General features: G+C 39.4%; 2 protein-coding genes and 1 pseudogene across 4 annotated transcripts; all 3 read left to right on the plus strand.

The window, feature by feature from the left end:
- The first annotated feature begins 514 nt into the window (after positions 1 to 514).
- Positions 515 to 5,764, plus strand: LOC135597990 (beta-fructofuranosidase 1-like). Its single transcript, XM_065091504.1, has 8 exons — positions 515 to 1,208; positions 1,333 to 1,341; positions 1,436 to 2,313; positions 2,949 to 3,110; positions 3,185 to 3,420; positions 3,506 to 3,593; positions 4,232 to 4,430; positions 5,646 to 5,764. Exons 1-8 carry the CDS (start codon positions 842 to 844, stop codon positions 5,717 to 5,719), a joined length of 2,013 nt encoding a protein of 670 aa, XP_064947576.1. The 5' UTR covers positions 515 to 841; the 3' UTR covers positions 5,720 to 5,764.
- A 2,239-nt stretch (positions 5,765 to 8,003) lies between these two features.
- Positions 8,004 to 11,716, plus strand: LOC135598340 (probable methyltransferase PMT17; annotated as a pseudogene).
- Positions 11,717 to 13,303: 1,587 nt separating this feature from the next.
- On the plus strand, positions 13,304 to 20,137 carry LOC135598341 (protein ENHANCED DISEASE RESISTANCE 2-like). Of its 3 annotated transcripts, XM_065091975.1 has the most exons (4): positions 13,311 to 13,533; positions 15,048 to 15,150; positions 16,901 to 17,879; positions 19,854 to 20,137. In XM_065091975.1, the coding sequence occupies exon 3, from the start codon at positions 16,929 to 16,931 to the stop codon at positions 17,874 to 17,876; it is 948 nt and encodes a 315-aa protein (XP_064948047.1). In that variant the 5' UTR covers positions 13,311 to 13,533; positions 15,048 to 15,150; positions 16,901 to 16,928; the 3' UTR covers positions 17,877 to 17,879; positions 19,854 to 20,137. The 3 variants fall into 3 exon arrangements, with proteins under 3 accessions (XP_064948046.1, XP_064948048.1, XP_064948047.1); XM_065091974.1 differs by lacking the exon at positions 15,048 to 15,150 and having other exon boundaries at positions 13,304 to 13,533; XM_065091976.1 differs by lacking the exon at positions 15,048 to 15,150 and having other exon boundaries at positions 13,304 to 13,533; positions 16,901 to 17,872.

The following is a 20,137-nucleotide window of genomic DNA, read 5'->3' on the forward strand; positions in this document are numbered from 1 at the left end:
GATTTCCTCAACTATACGAGGAAATCTCTCTATTATGTTGAGGAAAATCATCTATTCTGTTGAGGGAAATCCCATCTGTAAATTATTCTTATCTTCTATTCTTTCAGCAATCAGCAGCAGCGATCTGTTCTTGTTCTACTCACGAACCATCTTGATAGAAGATGATAGAAGATAATATTTCCTCAACTATACGAGGAAATCTCTCTATTCTGTTGAGGGAAATCCTCTATTATGTTGAGAAAAATTCCTCCTTCTAATCTGTATAAATAAGAGAGACATTAACAGTTACTTCAATAATTTTTTTTAATAATTATTCTTATCTTTTATTCTTTCCGACGGTTAACACTTTCATATGCGAAATTATAATTCCTTAAATGAGGAAGTTTTTTTAGGTATATAAATGATGATGGTAACATACGTAACTAACATACGTAGCTCTCACGTGAGATCTTTCGGAACCTCTATTTCCGTGACGTACACAATTTTTTTTAAGGACATTTCTAAAGACAAAGCTCGTCCGTACGGAAGTCGTCACGAGAGCGGTATCTCCCGGTTCGTGTTCGGTCGAGTTACACTTCAAGCCACGAAGGAAATCAGGACACGAATTTGTGCAGGACTCCTATTCTTCTCCTGCGTCTGCGACGTCTCTCGCTCCTATTGCTCGTTTTGGTATCGTCGTCTCCTGTCCACACACCCACCTTCTATATTTACACCCCTCGACGGGCCCGGCGGCTTCCCCTCCTCCCCATTGAATTGGAATCCATGGCCACCTTATAATCCATAGGGAGGGGCAGGAGCAGGGGAAAACAACACAGAAGGAGGCCATTCCGCCACCGCTCCCATGGATCAGTCCCTCCCTTTCCGATATCCCCCTCTCCTCGCATCCTCCTCCCCTGACTCCTCCGCTACCCGCCGACTTCGCGTCCTGGCCGTCCTCATGGCGGTGCTCTTGGTTGGAATCGTCTCCGTCGACGTCATCGTCCGAGGCAGAGCTCCTCGTGATAGGACGGCACTCCGCCCCACGGATGCCATCCCCCGCTCCCGTGGCCCGGCTGATGGCGTCTCGGAGAAGTCATCCCGCTCTGGCCTCTCCTCATCCGCCACCGCGGGTGTCAAGGGACCAGAAGATTACTTCCAATGGACCAAAGAGATGCTCCAATGGCAGCGCACGGCCTTCCATTTCCAACCCCTCGACAACTGGATGAACGGTCCGCTCCTCCGCTTTCCACTTCCTCTCTCTCTCTCTCGATTTGTAGTCGTTCTAATTGCTGACTTCGTCTTCTTCTTTTTCTTCTCCGATTCCCTTGTCTTCACGTCTCTTCCATGCATCAGATCCAAACGGTGAGAACCTCTCCTTTCCTCTCATCTGTAGCTTTCTTTTCGAGGATTGATATGTAAGCAGTTGATTTCTGACCGTCGATGTTGGCCGCGGCAGCGCCGTTGTTCTACAAGGGGTGGTACCATTTCTTTTACCAGTACAACCCGAGCAGCCCGGTGTGGGGTAACATCACCTGGGGCCACGCTGTCTCACGTGACCTCGTACGTTGGCTCCACCTCCCTCTCGCCCTCGTCCCCGATCACTGGTACGACTCCCGCGGCGTCTGGACCGGCTCCGCCACCCTCCTCCCCCCGGACGGTCGCCCCGCCGTCCTCTACACCGGCGCCACCGACGATTCCGTCCAGGTGCAGAACCTCGTCTTCCCCGCCGACCCCGCCGACCCGCTGCTCCTCCGGTGGTCCAAATCCGACGCCAACCCGGTCCTCCTCCCCCCGCCCGGTGTGGGTCCGCAGGACTTCCGCGACCCCACCACCGCCTGGGCCGACGCCACGGGATCCAGCTGGCGCGTGGCCATCGGCACCAAGGACGAGTCCCACGCCGGGATCGCTCTCGTCTACCGCACCACCGACTTCCTCACCTACGAGCTGCTGCCCGGCGTGCTCCGCCGGGTCGCCGGCACCGGCATGTGGGAATGCGTCGACTTCTACCCGGTGTCGACGGGCGGCGTGGCGGCAGGGGAGGGGCTGGACACGTCGGCAGTGGCCGGAGACGGGGTGAAGCACGTGCTGAAAGCGAGCATGGACGACGACCGGAACGACTACTACGCCATCGGGAGCTACGACCTGGAGAAGAACGTGTGGGTCCCGGACGACGCAGAGGCGGACGTGGGGATCGGGCTGAGGTACGACTGGGGCACGTTCTACGCCTCCAAGACGTTCTACGATCCGGCGAAGCGGCGGAGGGTGCTGTGGGGGTGGGTGGGGGAGATGGACAGCGAGGGCGCGGACGTGCGCAAGGGTTGGGCGTCTATTCAGGTACGTCGCGCGTGCTACCTAACAACCGTAGGCGTATCATTAGGGCTCGCAAGTCTCTGAACACACTCCGTACCCAAATCGATTCCCTCCGGACAAAGCAAAACCTAGTGGGTCCCTTTTCCGGATTGGACCCCAGGCGCGGACAAAACAGAAAACCGGAAACCGGGATCGTTGATCGGCGCCCGTTCGCCGGTCGATGTTCGCACCTGCAAACCGAAGGAAAAAAAACCGGCCGATTCGGCCGGTTGATTGGTTTGGTATCGTAAACTGCCTAACAGACTGTCCGTTGTTCGAAAAATCGACATTTGATATGAAGACAAATATAAGATCAAAAATAATTTCATATAAGATAAAAAATGACATTTGACGTTTGGATTTCTTTTAGCATTTTCATATGTTGAATCATCAGACCCCCAACGCACATAACTTAGGTTGGAAGCCAATCATGTACCGACCTGTTGCCGCTCCAGAGGCAAACTGAGCTGGCGTAGGACCTCGGCGTCTCGCTGCTCGCTGCCTTGCAAGATAACCGAGTCGGGTAAACGGTGCAAACCATGTTTTCACCAGTCGCTCACGTGCACACTGTTCACCGCTTTCCATTTCCTTGATCGATTCGATCACTGTTGTCATGGCAGGCCATCCCTCGGACGGTGGTGTTTGATGTCAAAACCGGTGGCAATTTGATCCAGTGGCCGGTGGAAGAGGTGGAGAGCTTGAGGATGAGCAGCAGAAACTTCAGCGGCATCACCGTCGCCCCTGGATCCGTCATTCCTCTCGATGTTGGCTCGGCCACACAGGTATCAGACTGGCCTCGACGAGGAACGTGTTACCATTTGGATCTCCGGCTGAAACACAGCTTTCCTTGTTGCAGTTGGACATAGAGGCTGAGTTTGTGATCGATGAGGCGGCATTGATGGCGACGACGGAGGCCGATGTGGGCTACAACTGCAGCACCAGCGGTGGTGCTGCTGCGAGAGGTATGCTCGGGCCATTTGGGCTTCTCGTCTTGGCCGATAAGGCCTTATCGGAGCAGACCGCCGTCTACTTCTACGTGGCGAGAGGGAGGGACGGTCGCCTACGCGCCCACTTCTGCCAGGATGAATCGAGGCATGTACTTCTTACCTCTGTTGTTCCATTTGCATCGACAACATGCAGTTACAGAGATATTTGACTTGTGAATGCCGAAATGTAGGTCATCGAAGGCGAATGATATCGTGAAGAGAGTGGTCGGCAGCACAGTTCCCGTGCTTGATGGTGAAAAGTTGTCATTGAGAATACTGGTAAGTAACTATCTGGCTCATTGGAATAGGAAATATTATCTATAACACCCATTACTAGCCAATAATTCTATTTCTGTTTCATCTGGCACATATTCTAGCTTGTACTATACTTGCTGATGTATATGAATCATTCCATTCTGAAGCACTAAACAATTGTAGAGTTTATCCAGAGGCAAAAGAAAATTCTGTATCCAATGTCAAAAGGTTCAAATGTCATCACAATTAAAAGTCCACTGTCATAATTGAAGTCAACAAATCTTAAATGTTTGTTGTCTTTAATGATATTTTCATTATCTCATCCATTGAGAATAACTCCAATATTACTTCTTGAACAACATAAAATATGTTTTCCATTAATTTGTAATTTTATTGTGACCTGATTAGAGAATAATTGCAAATTTCACAAATTATCTGCTTGACCTCTAATTTCAGATAACCAATGGCATATTAGATTGTTTTACTACCATGTCTTCAGATCTCCACATTAAAAGATAGAATAATGTAACATAAACCTCCATCTCTTTTCTTTGTTAATCAAACGCATTCGCAAGAATAAAAGTTTGTTGTAGATTAGGCATTACTTACTTTTGTTTACTGAAATATGTTGTGAAATAAAGGTACTGTTATTAATCTTTCAGGTGGATCACTCGATTGTGGAAAGCTTTGCTCAGAAGGGAAGAACATGCATCACATCTCGTGTGTATCCCACTGAGGCAATTTATGGAGACGCAAGAGTCTTCCTCTTTAACAATGCCACCAACTGCAATGTGGTAGCCAAATCCCTCACCACGTGGCAGCTAAACTCGACTTACAATCATCCCTACTCTTCTTCCAAAGGTTTCTCATTGTTCAGCACACTATAATTATGCTATTTTTTCCCATATATTGGTGATTGTGTCTACTACCTGTTTTTTATAATTGTGTTTATTTTATGGTGCATTACATCTCATCATTGTGTAATTGAGCTTCCTAAATGATAGCAGGTAAGATTTTCATCTATAGAAGATTTTCCTCAATAGAGTAGAAAGATTTTCTCATAATAGCAGATAAGATTTTCCTAATTATATGAGGAAATCTCTCTATAGGAAAATCTTATCTGCTATCACTAAACCTTTGATTATATATAATTATATATTTATTTTTCTAATTTTACACCTCACTTACATGTATTACAGTATTAATTAACTCATCATCTATTGTGAGACTAAATTATCCTCGTACAAAAAAAAAAAAAAAGCTTGATGGCTACAATGTTCGCCACCAAGAAACAAACATAGGAATCAAGCATTAGGCTAATGGAACCAATCCATAGGAACAAATCTCGCTTGGCAGGAAAAGGGTACAGATAAAAAGTACTACCCAGAAAATTGGGTTATTTTAACTGTATTAATTTTTTATATTCATTTATTTTGATGATATAAGTGGATTTGGTAGACTATTAATATCTATAAAAAAAAATTAGGAGGATCACTATTTAACTAAGAGATCTAAACAACAATAATTATTATAAAATAAAAAAATAAAAAAGGAAAACAAAGACATATACATAAGAAAATGATAATAATAATAATAATAAAGAAAAGAAAAGATCCATTTTATTGTTTATGTATATTTAAATAACCAAATTGCTTCTTTTTCATGAGGGGTTTAATCGATTGATTCATTGATTGATAGCCCGTACTTGTTGACCCGATCAGGTGTAATATTTCTCTAAGTTAATTTTATTTTAATTATTATTTTAAATATCAAATTTGGGATAAGCATGTATTTTATGTTAGGCTTGAATATGATGATATTAAATAGACTTATATTTCATTATGAATTTTAAGGATGGTAATTATTAGGTTTAAATTCACGAAGATAATATTGTAGCATTATTAAGATGATATATGATACAAAAAAGAAAAGAAAAGACGAGTTGTTCTTTATTCTTCTACATATGAATATAATTATACAAAATACATATAAATTATCTGAATGTGTTGCACTGGTCCTTACCCGACCTACTGATCATTTTCTTTAAATGCTCACTACACCTTCCTATCTCTGCAGGTAGTTCGATGGACTGCGTGTTGCTGGTCCAGCTTTGGACATGTCTGCTGGTGTTCTTTACATTAATGTTATGATGAAGATATGGATATTAGAAAAAGTATGACTATAGAGATATGAGACAATTTTGTGATATCTTTATTTATTCATTTATTCGTTCATTCGCTCGTATGATAAGATCAATTTTTATCTCGATGACTAAGAGTTAGGCTAGTTAAAATAAATCACCTTTAACTAGTCTAATTCTTGTGGACTTGTTATATAATTAATAACTATATAGTAGAAGTTGCTTTTAATTAAAAAAAAAGATAAAGAGATAAAAAAAGGGATTAAAAAAGAGAGAAAAAACAAGACTGACGAAAAGAAACTTATAAGTCCATAAAATAATTCTTCATTTTTAAGTAATATTTAAGTACATTTAAATTATATTGTTTTAAAATATAATATATTTGATAATGATATTATTAATTCTTGATTTTTTTTAAACCAAAATTTACATAAATAAGTTGTAATTTGTTTCTTTTACTTGTCGAATCTTCACTTCCAAAACGAAAGATTCCGCTAAGATCCTTATCAGAATCCAACAACCCCTCCCCCTTTGTTGCTGCTGCTACTACTACTACTGGTTTCTTCGTCCTTTAGCCACCATCGGTAGAGATGATGGAGAAACATGATCTGGAATCGCATCCTTGTACCCCTTGGCCTCTTAGCAATGGTAACCTACCATCTTTGGCTCCGCCACCGGATCATATGGCATCCCACCACCACCGTCATCGGCATCAACGCCATCAGTCGCCGCATATGGAGGTTAGCACAATCGAAACCCTCATCTCTCTTTCTCTCTCTCTCTCTCCAAATCTTTCGTCGTGGGTTTCGACAGTCCAGACGTCGAGGAACAACATGTTAGCATCGACGTCGATCACGCTCAGCTCACCGATCGCGGTGTTGGTGACCAACGCCGGAGGCGGCCTGCGAGGACGACACGAGCGAGCTCGGGCTGGCCATCAAGTTCTTCGCCATCCGGCTCAACGTGCGGTCGACACGGTACGATAGCCACACGAGCATTCTTGTGACACGAGAGGAATGGGTGGTGTTTCCTGGCTTAGCCTGTCCAGCTGACGCCTGCACTAGAAGACCACCCCGCTATTACGCGATTGCATCGAGGAATGCGACATTTAAAGCTGCATTAATATTTTATTGGGTCGACATTATGATGGATTTATTTTAAGCTTTTGATGCAATTTCAAGCTCGTTCCCTTCTATTATATTAACTTTGGGGTCTGAATTATATTAGTGTAACAATCAAATCTTTTGAAATTAATGGTGGTCTTTATTGATTGAAAAATTTCTCAAGAAAACCCTCATATTTATCAAAAATATTTATTTTAAGAAAAAAATATTTACTCATTAAAATCAAACTAATTATATATTAATTCATGTAATTAGTTATATTTAGTATTTCGATCTTTACCTTTTCAAAATTTATATTAGAATCTCTATACTTACGAAAATGAAACATTAAGATTTTATACAAAATTAAAAAGATAATTTTATAAAATTAAAAAATTTAATTTAATTTTTATTATGTAACGAGATTAAATGTTTCACTTTAATAAGTATAAAAATCTGAATGTAAGTCTTAAAAATAGAAAGAAGATAACTAATTATAAAAAATAATCTATAATTAATTATATCCAAATCTAACCACTCAAACTGATCAACTGGACAATCAATTATATTATTTTTTGGTAGAATTATAGTGTTTTAATTCATCCCACCTCACTTAAGTAGCTCAAAACGTTCATAAGAGCCGCATAATTTCTTCCGCGAATTAAAATATTATAATTATATTCAAAAATACTATAATTATTGATATTATTCGACTGACTGAATCACAGTATATATATTTTCTTTATATATGTGGATTTCGAATTTTTCTTATTTTTCCGGAAACATTTTCTTTGGTAGGCGAGCTATCAATACATATATTTTCTCTTCAAAGCGTGGTGGAGAGACACCAACATGTCGGATAAGTACAGTCCCGTGTGCGCTTTGATGACGGTTTCCTCGTATCTATATTCTGTGTGAGGAGCTGTCGTTTCTCTGCATCTCTCTTCTGCACCCTCAAGCTTAAGATTCTCTCTCTCTCTGTGAGATATGATTGCTGGTTCTAATTCATAAATCGGTGCATTCCAACTCTTGTTTGGTTGCGGTGAGAAAGGGGACCAGAGTGGTGGTGTTGGTGTCGTAGCAGAGGTTGCCGTGCCGTTCTCCTTCTGCTACTGTTCTGATCCTTATCCTTCTTTTGGTGTTTGTTTTCCGGTCGCTGTCATGGGAACTCAACATTAGTGACCTCTTCCTCTGCATCTGATTTGTTTCTTGTGTTTGGCTTTGGTCCTTCTTCCACATTCTTTTACCAAAATGAGACTTTGGTTCCTCCTTTCTGCCGTGCACACCATTATGAGATCTTGAAGTGCTCTCTGCTACTCATCAGTTCATCAGTCGCGTTGATTGAGGGTTTGAAGGCCTTTTTTTGATAAATATTAACATTTTGGTATTTTGTTCTTTGTCGGAAATGAAAAGTTCATCTTTTTCCTTCAAGTGTTTGATCTTTACCTCTCGACTCCCACTCTCCCTGGTTGTGTTGCAGGTTCCATGGCTAAAGAGCACAGCGCAACATCTAAGTTTCATCAGATGGAATCAAAAAGGAGGCGCTTTGCTTGGATTCTTTGTGTGAGCGGCCTCTGCATTCTGTTCTACGCCATAGGTTCTTGGCAAAGCTCCTCCGGTGTGTCCTACAAAGTCGGATGCCGCAGCATCTCCCCCGGTTCCGCTTCTGCCGCCGGCCTCGATTTCCAAGCTCACCACCCGGGCGGCTTCAACCGCACCTCACTTGCTACGACGGACTTCCCAGCTTGTGACCTGAAGTACAGTGAATACACCCCCTGCCAAGACCCGAGGAGGGCGAGAAAGTTCAAGAAGATGATGCTGAAGTACCGAGAGCGGCATTGCCCCAAGAAAAATGAGCATCTCCACTGCTTAATCCCTGCTCCACCAAAATATAAGAATCCTTTTAGGTGGCCTCGAAGCAGAGACTACGCTTGGTATGACAACATTCCCCACCGGGAGCTCAGCATCGAGAAGGCTGTCCAGAACTGGATTCAGGTTGAGGATGATCGGTTTCGGTTCCCAGGTGGTGGCACGATGTTCCCCCGCGGTGCTGATGCTTACATTGATGATATTGATGCTCTCGTTCCATTGAGTAATGGAGATATCAGAACAGCATTAGACACTGGTTGCGGAGTAAGGCATCGTAGCTTCTCTTTGAACAATTTGGTGTCATGATTCCTTGCACATTGAGATTTTTCTTTTGGTGCATTTTGGTACTGGAGGTTGCAAGCTGGGGAGCTTATCTTCTGAATAGGGATATCCTGACAATGTCATTTGCTCCGCGAGATTCGCATGAAGCACAAGTTCAATTTGCACTGGAAAGAGGAGTTCCAGCCATTATAGGTGTCATGGCGACAGAGCGTATTCCATACCCGGCTAGAGCTTTCGACATGGCTCATTGCTCGCGATGTTTGATTCCTTGGAACAAATATGGTTGGTGTTTCTTACACTTGTTCTTGGTATCAGATTCTAGTAGGCGTTTCATTTGCTAATTTGTGCCAAATCTTTAGACTTGGAATCAGTGTGCAGTTTTAATTGTATCGGCAATTCTTGTCATCAGATGGACTGTATCTAATTGAAGTGGATAGAGTATTGAGGCCGGGTGGCTATTGGATCCTCTCTGGTCCTCCAATCCACTGGAAGAAGTACTACAAAGGATGGGAAAGAACGCAAGATGATCTAAGACAGGAACAATATGAAATCGAGGATGTCGCAAAGCGACTTTGCTGGAAGAAGGTGGTCGAGAAGGGTGATCTTGCAATCTGGCAAAAACCTATTAACCACATAGAATGCGTACAAAATTGGAAAGTTTATAGAACACCACACATCTGCATAAATGACAGTCCAGATTCTGCTTGGTGAGATTTCTACCGCTTTTACTTTACATACTTTGTCGACCTGCACACTAATCATCTTAAAAATTTGATACTCATTTTTAACCATAGATCTGCATGGTTATTAAGATAAGAGTAAGCATTGGTTTGAGCTTAGACACCCTTGCCAAATTGTTACAAAAAGAGAAAAAAAAAAAAAACTCAAACTACCGATAATTTTTATTTTCAGTCGCATATTCATTCTGGTTAACTTAAATTTGCTCAGTTGCCTTTTGCTCATCTTGTGAGGTTAGTAATAAATCTGTGAAGCTTTGTTAAGGTTGACCTTTTGGTGTGTCTTAAACTAAAGCAGGATCATCATGTGTGTTTGTAAACAGTAGCAGAAAACCAAAGGGATCGGAATCAGTGTTTTATCGATATCTTACACTGCAGAATCTGATATTAAGGACCTTGCTTGAATCCAGGAAACACCAGAAGAATTCAATTTCTTGGATATTTGTTCTTTCGGATGTCGCTTTCTTGCCAAAACTCCGAAACAGCTTAAATAAGAAGAAAAAAACACCTAGTAAAAAAATAAATTGTACTGATTCAATACAACACAATGGAATTGAACCTACTGATATTGGAGTACAGATTCTACAAAGCTCCAAAACAGCTGAAAAAAAAATAATGAAGATAAAATTTGAAAAAAGATGAGTTACACTGATTAAGATAGAAGAAATTAAACCTAAGGATATATCCTAGTAGAAATTAGGATACAGATGTGCTACCAAGTAATAGTAAATATTCAGACCTTTGGCCTAAACAATGCTTGCTTGTTAATAGTAAATTTCGGATGTCGTTCCTGAATTAAGCTGCTCTCCATTACTTATCCAACAAGGTCTTCTTAGGTACAGGAAGATGGAGACATGCATAACACCATTGCCAGAAGTGAGGAGCCCTGAAGAAGTTGCCGGTGGAGCCTTGGAAAAATGGCCAGAAAGAGCATTTGCTGTTCCTCCACGAATAAGAAGTGGATCTGTTCCGGGAATTACAGTCCAAAAATTCCATGAGGACAACGACTTATGGAAGGAGCGATTGGAGAACTACAAGCAAATTGTTCCACCTCTTACCAACGGACGGTACCGAAATGTGATGGACATGAACTCAAACTTGGGGGGTTTTGCAGCTGCACTGGTGAAGTATCCACTCTGGGTGATGAATGTGGTTCCTGCTGATCCAGCAAGAGACACACTTGGTGTGATCTATGAGCGCGGCTTCATCGGCACTTACCATGATTGGTGTGAAGCATTCTCCACTTATCCAAGAACTTATGACTTGATCCATGCAGATGGAGTTTTCAGCATTTATCAGCACAGGTAAAGGTAGTCTTTAACATCTATCCTTTTCATCTTCTGACTTATTTGTGTCTTATTATCACAATTGACATGTACTAAGGAGATCTATAGATGTCATAATCAAGAACTTTACTAAGCAGACGACCTAAATAGTTGGGACTCTAACTTCTTATATCACAACTTTTCGGATTTTCGAGCTGCATTCTCTGGAGGTGTTTCATCAAAACCTTGCATAATTCTATTATCACTTACAGAAGTTTGATTAAAACTGTTTTCAGGTGTGACATATCAGACATACTGTTGGAGTTGGACAGGATACTGAGGCCAGAAGGAACAGTGATCCTGAGGGACACCATGGATGTTCTGGCGAAGGTCCAGAGCATAACACAAAGAATGAGGTGGAAGAGTCAGGTAATGGATCATGAGAGTGGATCCTTCAACCCAGAGAAGATCCTTGTGGCTGTCAAGACTTACTGGACTGCTCAACTCACCCAGCAACAGTAATTGTTGGCAGTACATATCCTGAAAGCTTGAAGTATGCAATTGTATGTAAATTGAAGGAACTGTAATTGTGGAATCAAGTGTTACTAAATGAAATCCAAGTGAAGTGAGAAGTGTAATTGTTATGAGTAATGCTGATTTCTGTCTGGAATATGATTTGTCAACTCTCATTGAACATTTTTCTGTAGCTTTTTTATGATGCTATTCAACAATTGGCAGAAAATTTTTCTCATTTTTCTGGACTTCTTTAAATTGCTTCTAGTTTAAATGTATGTGATGTAGCTTTTGGGTAAGGTGTGAATTGAGCTATCTTTCATATCTTCTCTCTTCTCCCTTTTTACAGTGCATTAATTATATTGTCATGTAATTGTTTATAGGAAACCAAAACCAATAATCTGATTTTAACTAAAAATACTCTATATAACAATTTAAGTTTTCCTTGCACCTTTGTCAATTTGTTCATACTTGAGGTAGGTACATCTTCAAGTCCTAATCAAATTAACATATCTGTTAGCTATTAACAGTTTAACTTTGTTTCCTTGGGGTAACAAGAATAGCTAATAAGCATGTAAATTATCTTTATTAATCTTGCCCATACAGTTTTCTAGATCTTATTGTTTGTGAACCACTTTGTGGCCTGAAAATGGAACTTATTCAAAAATATATAAATAACAAAAAATCATGATTAAATATTGTTAACACAAGACAAGTTTGACGCTAATTGCGTTGATCTACGTAAAATTATGTTAGGACGTTTTTGAAAATATCCCTTTGATGCTTAAGTTAATAAATGATTCGGACAATTCGACTAGCTTTTTATGATAGAAAATTGTGTGTTAAGAATATACTTGAGAAACCCTTTTATAATGTACCGTTACCTTCGTAGTAGATGCATAAAGGTTGTGGTGCACTTTCTCCCGCTTAACTCTATCCATGGTGTGTTAAATACAAGATGTCATAATCTTCGGTGCACTTTGTCATATGTTAATGATCGTGTGTCGATGACATGTCAATCATGTGAAGTCAAGATGTTAGATTATCTTAAATCGAGATGTTGGTCATCCGATACCAAAGTATTGATCATATTTGACATCAAAGTGTCAATCACATCATTATACTTATATCATAATCTAATATTGATAAATTAGTTAAAATATCTTCCATAATTACTTGACCATATCAATTTAGTTATTTATTTATAAGATATTGCATGATAAACCTTATAGTTATCTTCGTTTTCACTAAAGAAGAGCAAATACTTAGATAAAATGCTTAAATTTAAATTAATGATAATAACTCTACTCAAATCATCTCTCTTAAATGTCTTAAATGTACACCATTTTCTTCGTGTTTGGGGAGATGTCAAGCCTTATTTGGATAAGGAGATGTTAAGCGAGAAGAGTCCGAAGAGGCCAATGAGCCATACGAAAACATCTTGGTAAGTCATACGAAGAAGGGGATGTGTCCCACCATGCAGCAAACACTAAAGCCATTACGACACGCCATGCATGGTAGGCACCACCAAAGTGCTGTGTTGTTATACGTGGAACAAAATAGGTGGCACGCAAGAGCCTGTGGCGTGGACGCAATAAACATCGATGTTAAAACTGTAGTGAGGAAGCGACACAACACCGCTATTAAAACCCGTTATATTCATATATAACGGGTTTCTGTCGGCTAACGGTCTTAATTGCCAATTTGATATATACGTAACGGGACGGTAATTAACAGTTCGGACGGTAGGGTGCCCGTTTTGCCACGTAGGTGACGCGGGTTTCGTTACCTATATTTACCCCTCTTAAAGTCACCGCTCCGCTCAAATCTCTCGGCCCTTTCTACAGTGAGTCCAACTGCTTCTTGGAATTCGAGCATATTCCGTCTCTGGTCGTCTCGTGTCCCCTCGCCTCCTCTCTTTCTCCATCGACTGACGCGCAAACTACATCGCTTGTTTGTCCAAACAAGTTAGATCTTTCTGCTTTCGCCTCTCTTTTGTTTGGCTCCGATCGCGGCGTCGCTGCTGGTCGAACAGATTTAGGGTTCTTCGAAAAGGTAAATAGTTTGTTGCCCTCTTTATTGGAGAAATCTTTGTTTGACCTAAATTTAATAGAACTTTCTTTTAGATTTTGCTTTTAGCCGTAGTAGAATTTTGTTGGGACGTGGGTGTAGATCCTGATCTTGAGGTGCACGTCCCGATGCAGAGTAGTATTAGATACTGCTATATTGGTAATCACCTTAGCCACCTTGAGCTGGGCGTGCTTGTTGGGCCAGTCGGTGCCGGTGTTGACCGGTTGATGTTGAATAAGAAGAGGAGAGGACATGAATGAAAATTTTTTGGGGATAACAAAGAGCTACGCTTAGTTCATAGATGCATATGAGCTAATATTAGATAACCTTGCTATTTCGTTCGTTTCTGAATCTATGGGGTAATATAAGATTGCCTTATTAGCTCCTTACCTTCTCCTTTATATGTCTTTGATACGTTAATGGCCTTTGCTACCAACAACCTAATTGCTTTGACTCAAGTCTCTAAACCACAAGGTCCTGCTCCTAAAATGAAAAACATATATACTCATAGTGGCTTGGAATTTGGTTTCTTGGAGCTTGATGGATTGCAACTTAGCTTGAAACTTGAGACTTTTCTTGCCTCAATGCTTTCCATTGATCTTTTGATTTGTTTCATGAAAATTATGGTTCATTAGGAAGCCCTACAAATCAAGTTTCCAATGCATCAAACGGAGTGCAGTTTGAAGTCTTCTATGCATAGTTATGATGAATCTTGTAAGTCATATTAATGCAGTCGAAAATCAATTTGAGATTAAATTTGATCTACCCTTGCACTACATTATCCTCCTTGCTTGAGAAAGAACTATCTGCTGGTTGCCTTTATCGTCGGCGCTTATGATAAATTGATAAGTCTTGAATATTAAATATGGAGTTTGACTATCGAGAGGAACTTCAATCTTGTATGCTATCATTAAGTTTCTTGAAAGCTCGAAAAAGATCAATTTTTTCTATGCTATTGTCTGATGCAAACCCTTCAATGATTGAAACCGAGCCTCCTGGACCTTAACGTGTGATTTTTTGCACCAAACAAAGTCATACTTTCACCATGAGATGCTTTGTGATGTTGCATTTCTTGTACTTGTTTGACTAGCCTATCAGTCTCACTTAAACCAAGGCCATGATCATAGTAAATATGATGACATTGATAATCAAGGTCTTCAGGTGTAGAAACTTGTTTTTATGTTGCTATTGGTAGTTAACGTGTTATAATGGCTTTGACATGATGATTTCATCTACGGGATCATTGGTAGGATGAATTATTGCATGGGTCCTTTCGGAGTCAATAACAACAACACAACAAGCCATAATGTCCCAACTATTATTTTGTCATTAAGATCAACATATTTCTTTAAGAAAGTATCTCTGGCTATGCATTCCAAAAGATACTTTGCATCGATAATTTCTTATCTATGAGTTGATAGGTTGTTGAAGTATTCTAATGGAACTTCTTCCTTTGGTAGTACAATTCCATGCCAATATACTCTTTTGTACTTGTCTAGTGGTAAGCTTTGTTGCGCCAGTTTGTTCTTGGAACCAAGTTGATTTGGTGCTGAACCTGTTTAAAGAAGATAGACCATTGAGGCATTGGGGATTTCCTCAAGGGTAATGTCTTTCAATTCCTCCAAAATAACTTCTACTTCGCGTCGAACTTCTATGGGCTGCACGTGTATTTTAGCAACTATGTAAATGCAACTTCACGTTCTTCACTTTCTCTCATAAATTTGTTCTAGGTAAGAAAATTGTGACCCTCCCATTGTTTTAAAGGTTTGGGAATGAACTCCTTGCATGACAAAAGCCTAAGTTTAATTCTATTCATTTTAGAAGTATATTGTTCTTTCTACCATCATGGATGACACCTATCTTATCATCATTAATTTTCCCAAGATTATGTGACTGACATTTATTGGTATGACATTGCACCAAATTTCATCTTTATAAAATTTTCCCTTAAGAAAGAAATTAGGCGTCATTTATTCCTCATTCCCTTTCTTGAACCATGATATTTTGCATGATCTACGATGTGACTATTTTCAACTCGAACTTATTTACCATGTCTTGTAACACAATGTTCTTGCGATAGTCACCATCAGTAATCAGCAAACAGACCTTGCCTTGAGACTTGCAAGGGCTCTTCAAAACGATTTGTAGCTGTTCATTGTTATAATTATCCTGGAGTGTAATGACTCTATTGCCAAGTGCTCACCTTCTCTAGGTGCAATTTTTTAGAAGCTTCTTTAGTTTCTCCATCTTACCTTGGCTTCTCAAGGTTTTCAGCATGCTTTTTTTTTTCTTTCTTACTTGACGGGATTCACTTGTGTCTATGCTTGTCTTTTTGGGCACATTCATATAGCTTCCTACTTGTTTAAATTTGAAACAAATAGGGGGCTGATTGATGTGGTTAAAGTGTCCTCCATCATGAGTATTAGGAGCCTTCATTTCGTTTTTCATGGTTCCACTAGCATTGTCATGAGTAGAGTCTCCTTAAAAGATAATGCAAGTTAACAGTGACATCTCTCTTTGCTCCAGATTTAGTTAGTCTTGCTTCAACTTCCAATACTAGTTGATAAAAATTAACTAACCTCTTATGGATTTCCAAAACCAAGAAAATTGAACTGAGATAAAACAAACTCTGATAGTATATTAAATGAATTAACACCTCGAAGTCAGTGTGTCTTCTTTCTTTGAGGCAGGGACACCTGTACAGGTGACAGTGAAAACATTTGAGGGATGGAGTATAATAGAGATGGCAAAGTTGAACTCAACTTGTGCTACATTTAGCAGTTTACTAGACCAATATTGATGGCCTTTTGCCCTCAATTTCTCTTGTTTCTAAGCAACTTGGGACTAAATTAAAGCTTATATCCTCTCCAAATCTTTCTTAAACAAGCTTTACAACTTTCAGAACTAACTCTTATTAGCTTGACCCATATCATAATCATATTAGGGCTTTTGGAGGCCAATTAGACTTTGTATAGGATTTTAGAAGCCTTCCAAAATTTCCACAAAAAACATTTTAAAAAAATAATCATATTATTTCCAGTCAAGGTTGGACTGAAACTCCTCTCTTAATCCAAGTAGAATAAGGTCATCTCTTTAGGACTTGGTCTGACTTTTTAGTAAGAATCTGATTATTGTCTCACTTTTTAGTAAGAATCACTTAGTTACCTTCTCCTGCAGCCCCGCTAAGCCTTAAACTATGAATTGTCAATTGATTCCACTGTCTATATCTTGCTTACAAGTAACCGATGCTGATTAGTTTTGCATGCACATGCACTCCATTTGTGTTCAATTTAAACCTGCTTTTGCATATACATGTTTGCTTATTTATTTCAATATTTATTATACTTTGTAGGTACTCTTTAATTTTGTGTTTCCAGCACATGGCTGGTCCTGATTGCGAGAGAGATTATTCATGGATAGAAAAAGTGAAATCTGGAGGTTCAGTTCCTTGCCTTGAACCAGAAAACTGCTCAAATGGTTGGGCCACTCCCCCAGGTGATAAATTCATGATTAGAGGCCCCAACTACCTCTCAGACAAGGTGAAAATACCTGGTGGTGGGTATATTCTAAAGCCTCTTGGATTTGATTGGATAAAAGGCCCCACAAAAATTGGCAACCTATTGAGCAACACAAACCACCGTGTAAGAAGAGCTATTGATGATGAAACTGCAAGAGGTAACAATCCCTTTGTTTGGGCCTTTAATCTACAAATTCCCTCCAAGGATAATTATAGTGCAATTGCATACTTTGTAGCACTTGAACCTATACAGGATGGTATTCTTGTGGACAAATTTTTGAAAGGTGATGACACATTTCGAAATTCTAGGCTTAAACTGATAGCTAATATAGTCGAGGGTCCTTGGATAGTTAGAACTGCTGTTGGCGAACAAGCTATCTGTATACTAGGAAGAGCTCTTTCTTGCAAGTACATGTCTGAATCGAACTACTTTGAGGTAGATGTGGATATTGGATCTTCAATGGTTGCAAATGCGATTGTTCACTTGGCATTTAGTTATCTGACAACACTAACTGTAGATTTAGCATTTCTTATCGAGAGTCAGACTCAAGAGGAACTTCCAGAGCAAATTCTTGGGGCTGTAAGGTTCTCAGAGCTAAATCCAGATTCAGCTGGCCTATATGAGCTGTCATCTGAAGTGGGTTCTGGAAGTCTGCAGTCATCTCTACCTACAAGATTGTGGAAATCAATTGGGCTTGGTTTACCTCAGCTGTTACACCTTGGGACTCAAGACTTCTCTTCCCCTATATCAGATAATGCCAATGGCGGTCTGCACTCAGAAGCTGATGAAAAGAACAATGAAAATTGGTAAGATGTATGTGCATTTCATATTTGCTATTTTTTTGGTTTTAGGTAGCTTCCCAAATTGAAATATGACTTTCACAATTGAAAATTATTTAAGAACTATACAAACAAGTTTTGTTGCAGAAATTATACTATTCCTATAGTAGTATTAGTTGTAAATGCAATGTCATGACTGTGACAACCTGCATCCACTTGCATCAACTATATGCTGGTTTCTACTTTTGTTACTTTCAACATGAAGGTAGGCTTATGCATAGCACAATGCATGTCAATCCAATTATTTATGTTACATGGATATCTGTTGGTACTTCTTGGATATGATTTTGCTACTTAAAAGAGTATGCCTTTATCGAAAAATCCTAAACCAGGAAAAATATTAAAACAGCAGCCTGGTGATGTTAGTATCGCAGAATAGTCAATACCCCTCATGGTTGCATCATACATAACTGATTCTATATCAGCAACTGTAGCAGTCCTTGCCCTATCATACTGACAGTGTTAGTAACAAGAATAAACTTTAACGTCCAAGATGCCAAGCTGTTATTAGTTTGTATCACCAGTAGCACACATACTATCAATATGAAATATCACAAGAGCAGTGTCATTCATGGGCTCTATTAAGTTATTATTATTTTCAACCATGTACCTGGACCCACCTCCCCAGACAACACCAAATTTTAAATGCTGATCAAGCCAATACATGCCAGTTGGTTGTTATCGGTTCATGTTTATTATTTTATTCAATGATATAGAGTGGTGCAGCTCAATATACTGCCTACTATATTAGTAACATACCAATCATATAGGTTATAGAAATTGGTTATGACCAGTGTTTAACACCTTGTATTGTGCAAATTGTTTCTATGATAGTAGTTGCCCTTTAATAAGATATGACTTTATGCTGTAAATAATTCACATATTACAAGTTTTGGACTCATATATTTGTGATGTGTGCTTTTCATAATGAGTATCATCTGTCATGTGCAATAAATCATGGATCATGTGTTAAGGAGTTTTTTACATGTTCATTTACATATGACCATAGTAGGTTTTTAAAATCATAATTTAATTCATTATCGAGGCAAAAACAATAAAATTATAAGATTTAATAGTGATTTTAGATGCCCGATATTATACCCTGGTGACAACCAGTATTAGTATTAGACCGAGATTTTAAAACTTGGTATCATACAACAAAACTTGTTCTTTGCAATTTCATTCTTGTAGAGTTTAGTATGTTGTCAAGAATTATTATTGTTCCTTCATAATTGACCTTTAGCAACTGTAGCTCTTCTATATGGATGACATGTTTTTATTGAACAGTCAGAATCTTCTTTGTTTTACATGTTCCTGGGTATAGCATCATACTTTTCTTTTGGACCACAACTAATTTTAGAAGATGGAGAGAATTTTCACCTTTTAATACTTTTCCTATTGTATGTATATATTGGAGTTTACTTGTGTTTACTATGTCATCAGGGAACATAACCTTTTAGCCCTTAGATACTGTTCTTGCTCATATATCTTGGTAATCAATAGTTTTTTTTATCTTCAACAAAAATTCTACCGATCAATTTTGTTTAATGTGGCACTATGCCTTTTAAATATATTATACTTATCTGGTTCCATGTGTCAAGATCTCGGTGATCCTTGGAGCGGGTTATTTGTGGTTTAATCGATTTCAATCGTCAAAATTTGGTGTATTGGAAGTATCTGCATCCTGTTGTGCCCATCTTCCTTGTATATACATCAGCATCGTTTGCTAGGTGAACTGATTGCCAGAATTATCATGACCTATTAATCAGAATGTTTCTTGGGGAAACCCAAAAATGCATTTTTACCTGAAGCAACTTTCTTTGCAAATAATTACAACTCAAAACTCATATAGGATGTATCAGAATATCTTCTGAACTTTCAGGTCCTTTTCTCTTTTGATGTTTTACATTTTCTGACATCATCAAAGGAATATATTTATTCTCTGCAGATTCCTTCGGGTGCTGGCCCTAAAATTCTACTGGAGAAACAAGAGTGATGGCTCGGGTAAATACCGTCTCCCGGAAAAAGAATAGTCCATGGTAAAATATCTAGTTTGTCTATACATGAATTTGTCATTAAATCATTCGTTGGATTACTCTGTGGATGATATAGTTATGTGATTTGAAGGCTTTGTTGAGCTCCTCCTTTTTAAGCCCACTGCCTTCTTTATGTAGATGGTTGCGATACAGAATCATGAATTAATTGTTTATTTTATTTTGGCAATTTGTTTCA

Source organism: Musa acuminata, chromosome BXJ2-1 (genome assembly GCF_036884655.1).
Source record: "Musa acuminata AAA Group cultivar baxijiao chromosome BXJ2-1, Cavendish_Baxijiao_AAA, whole genome shotgun sequence".
NCBI lineage: Eukaryota > Viridiplantae > Streptophyta > Magnoliopsida > Zingiberales > Musaceae > Musa > Musa acuminata.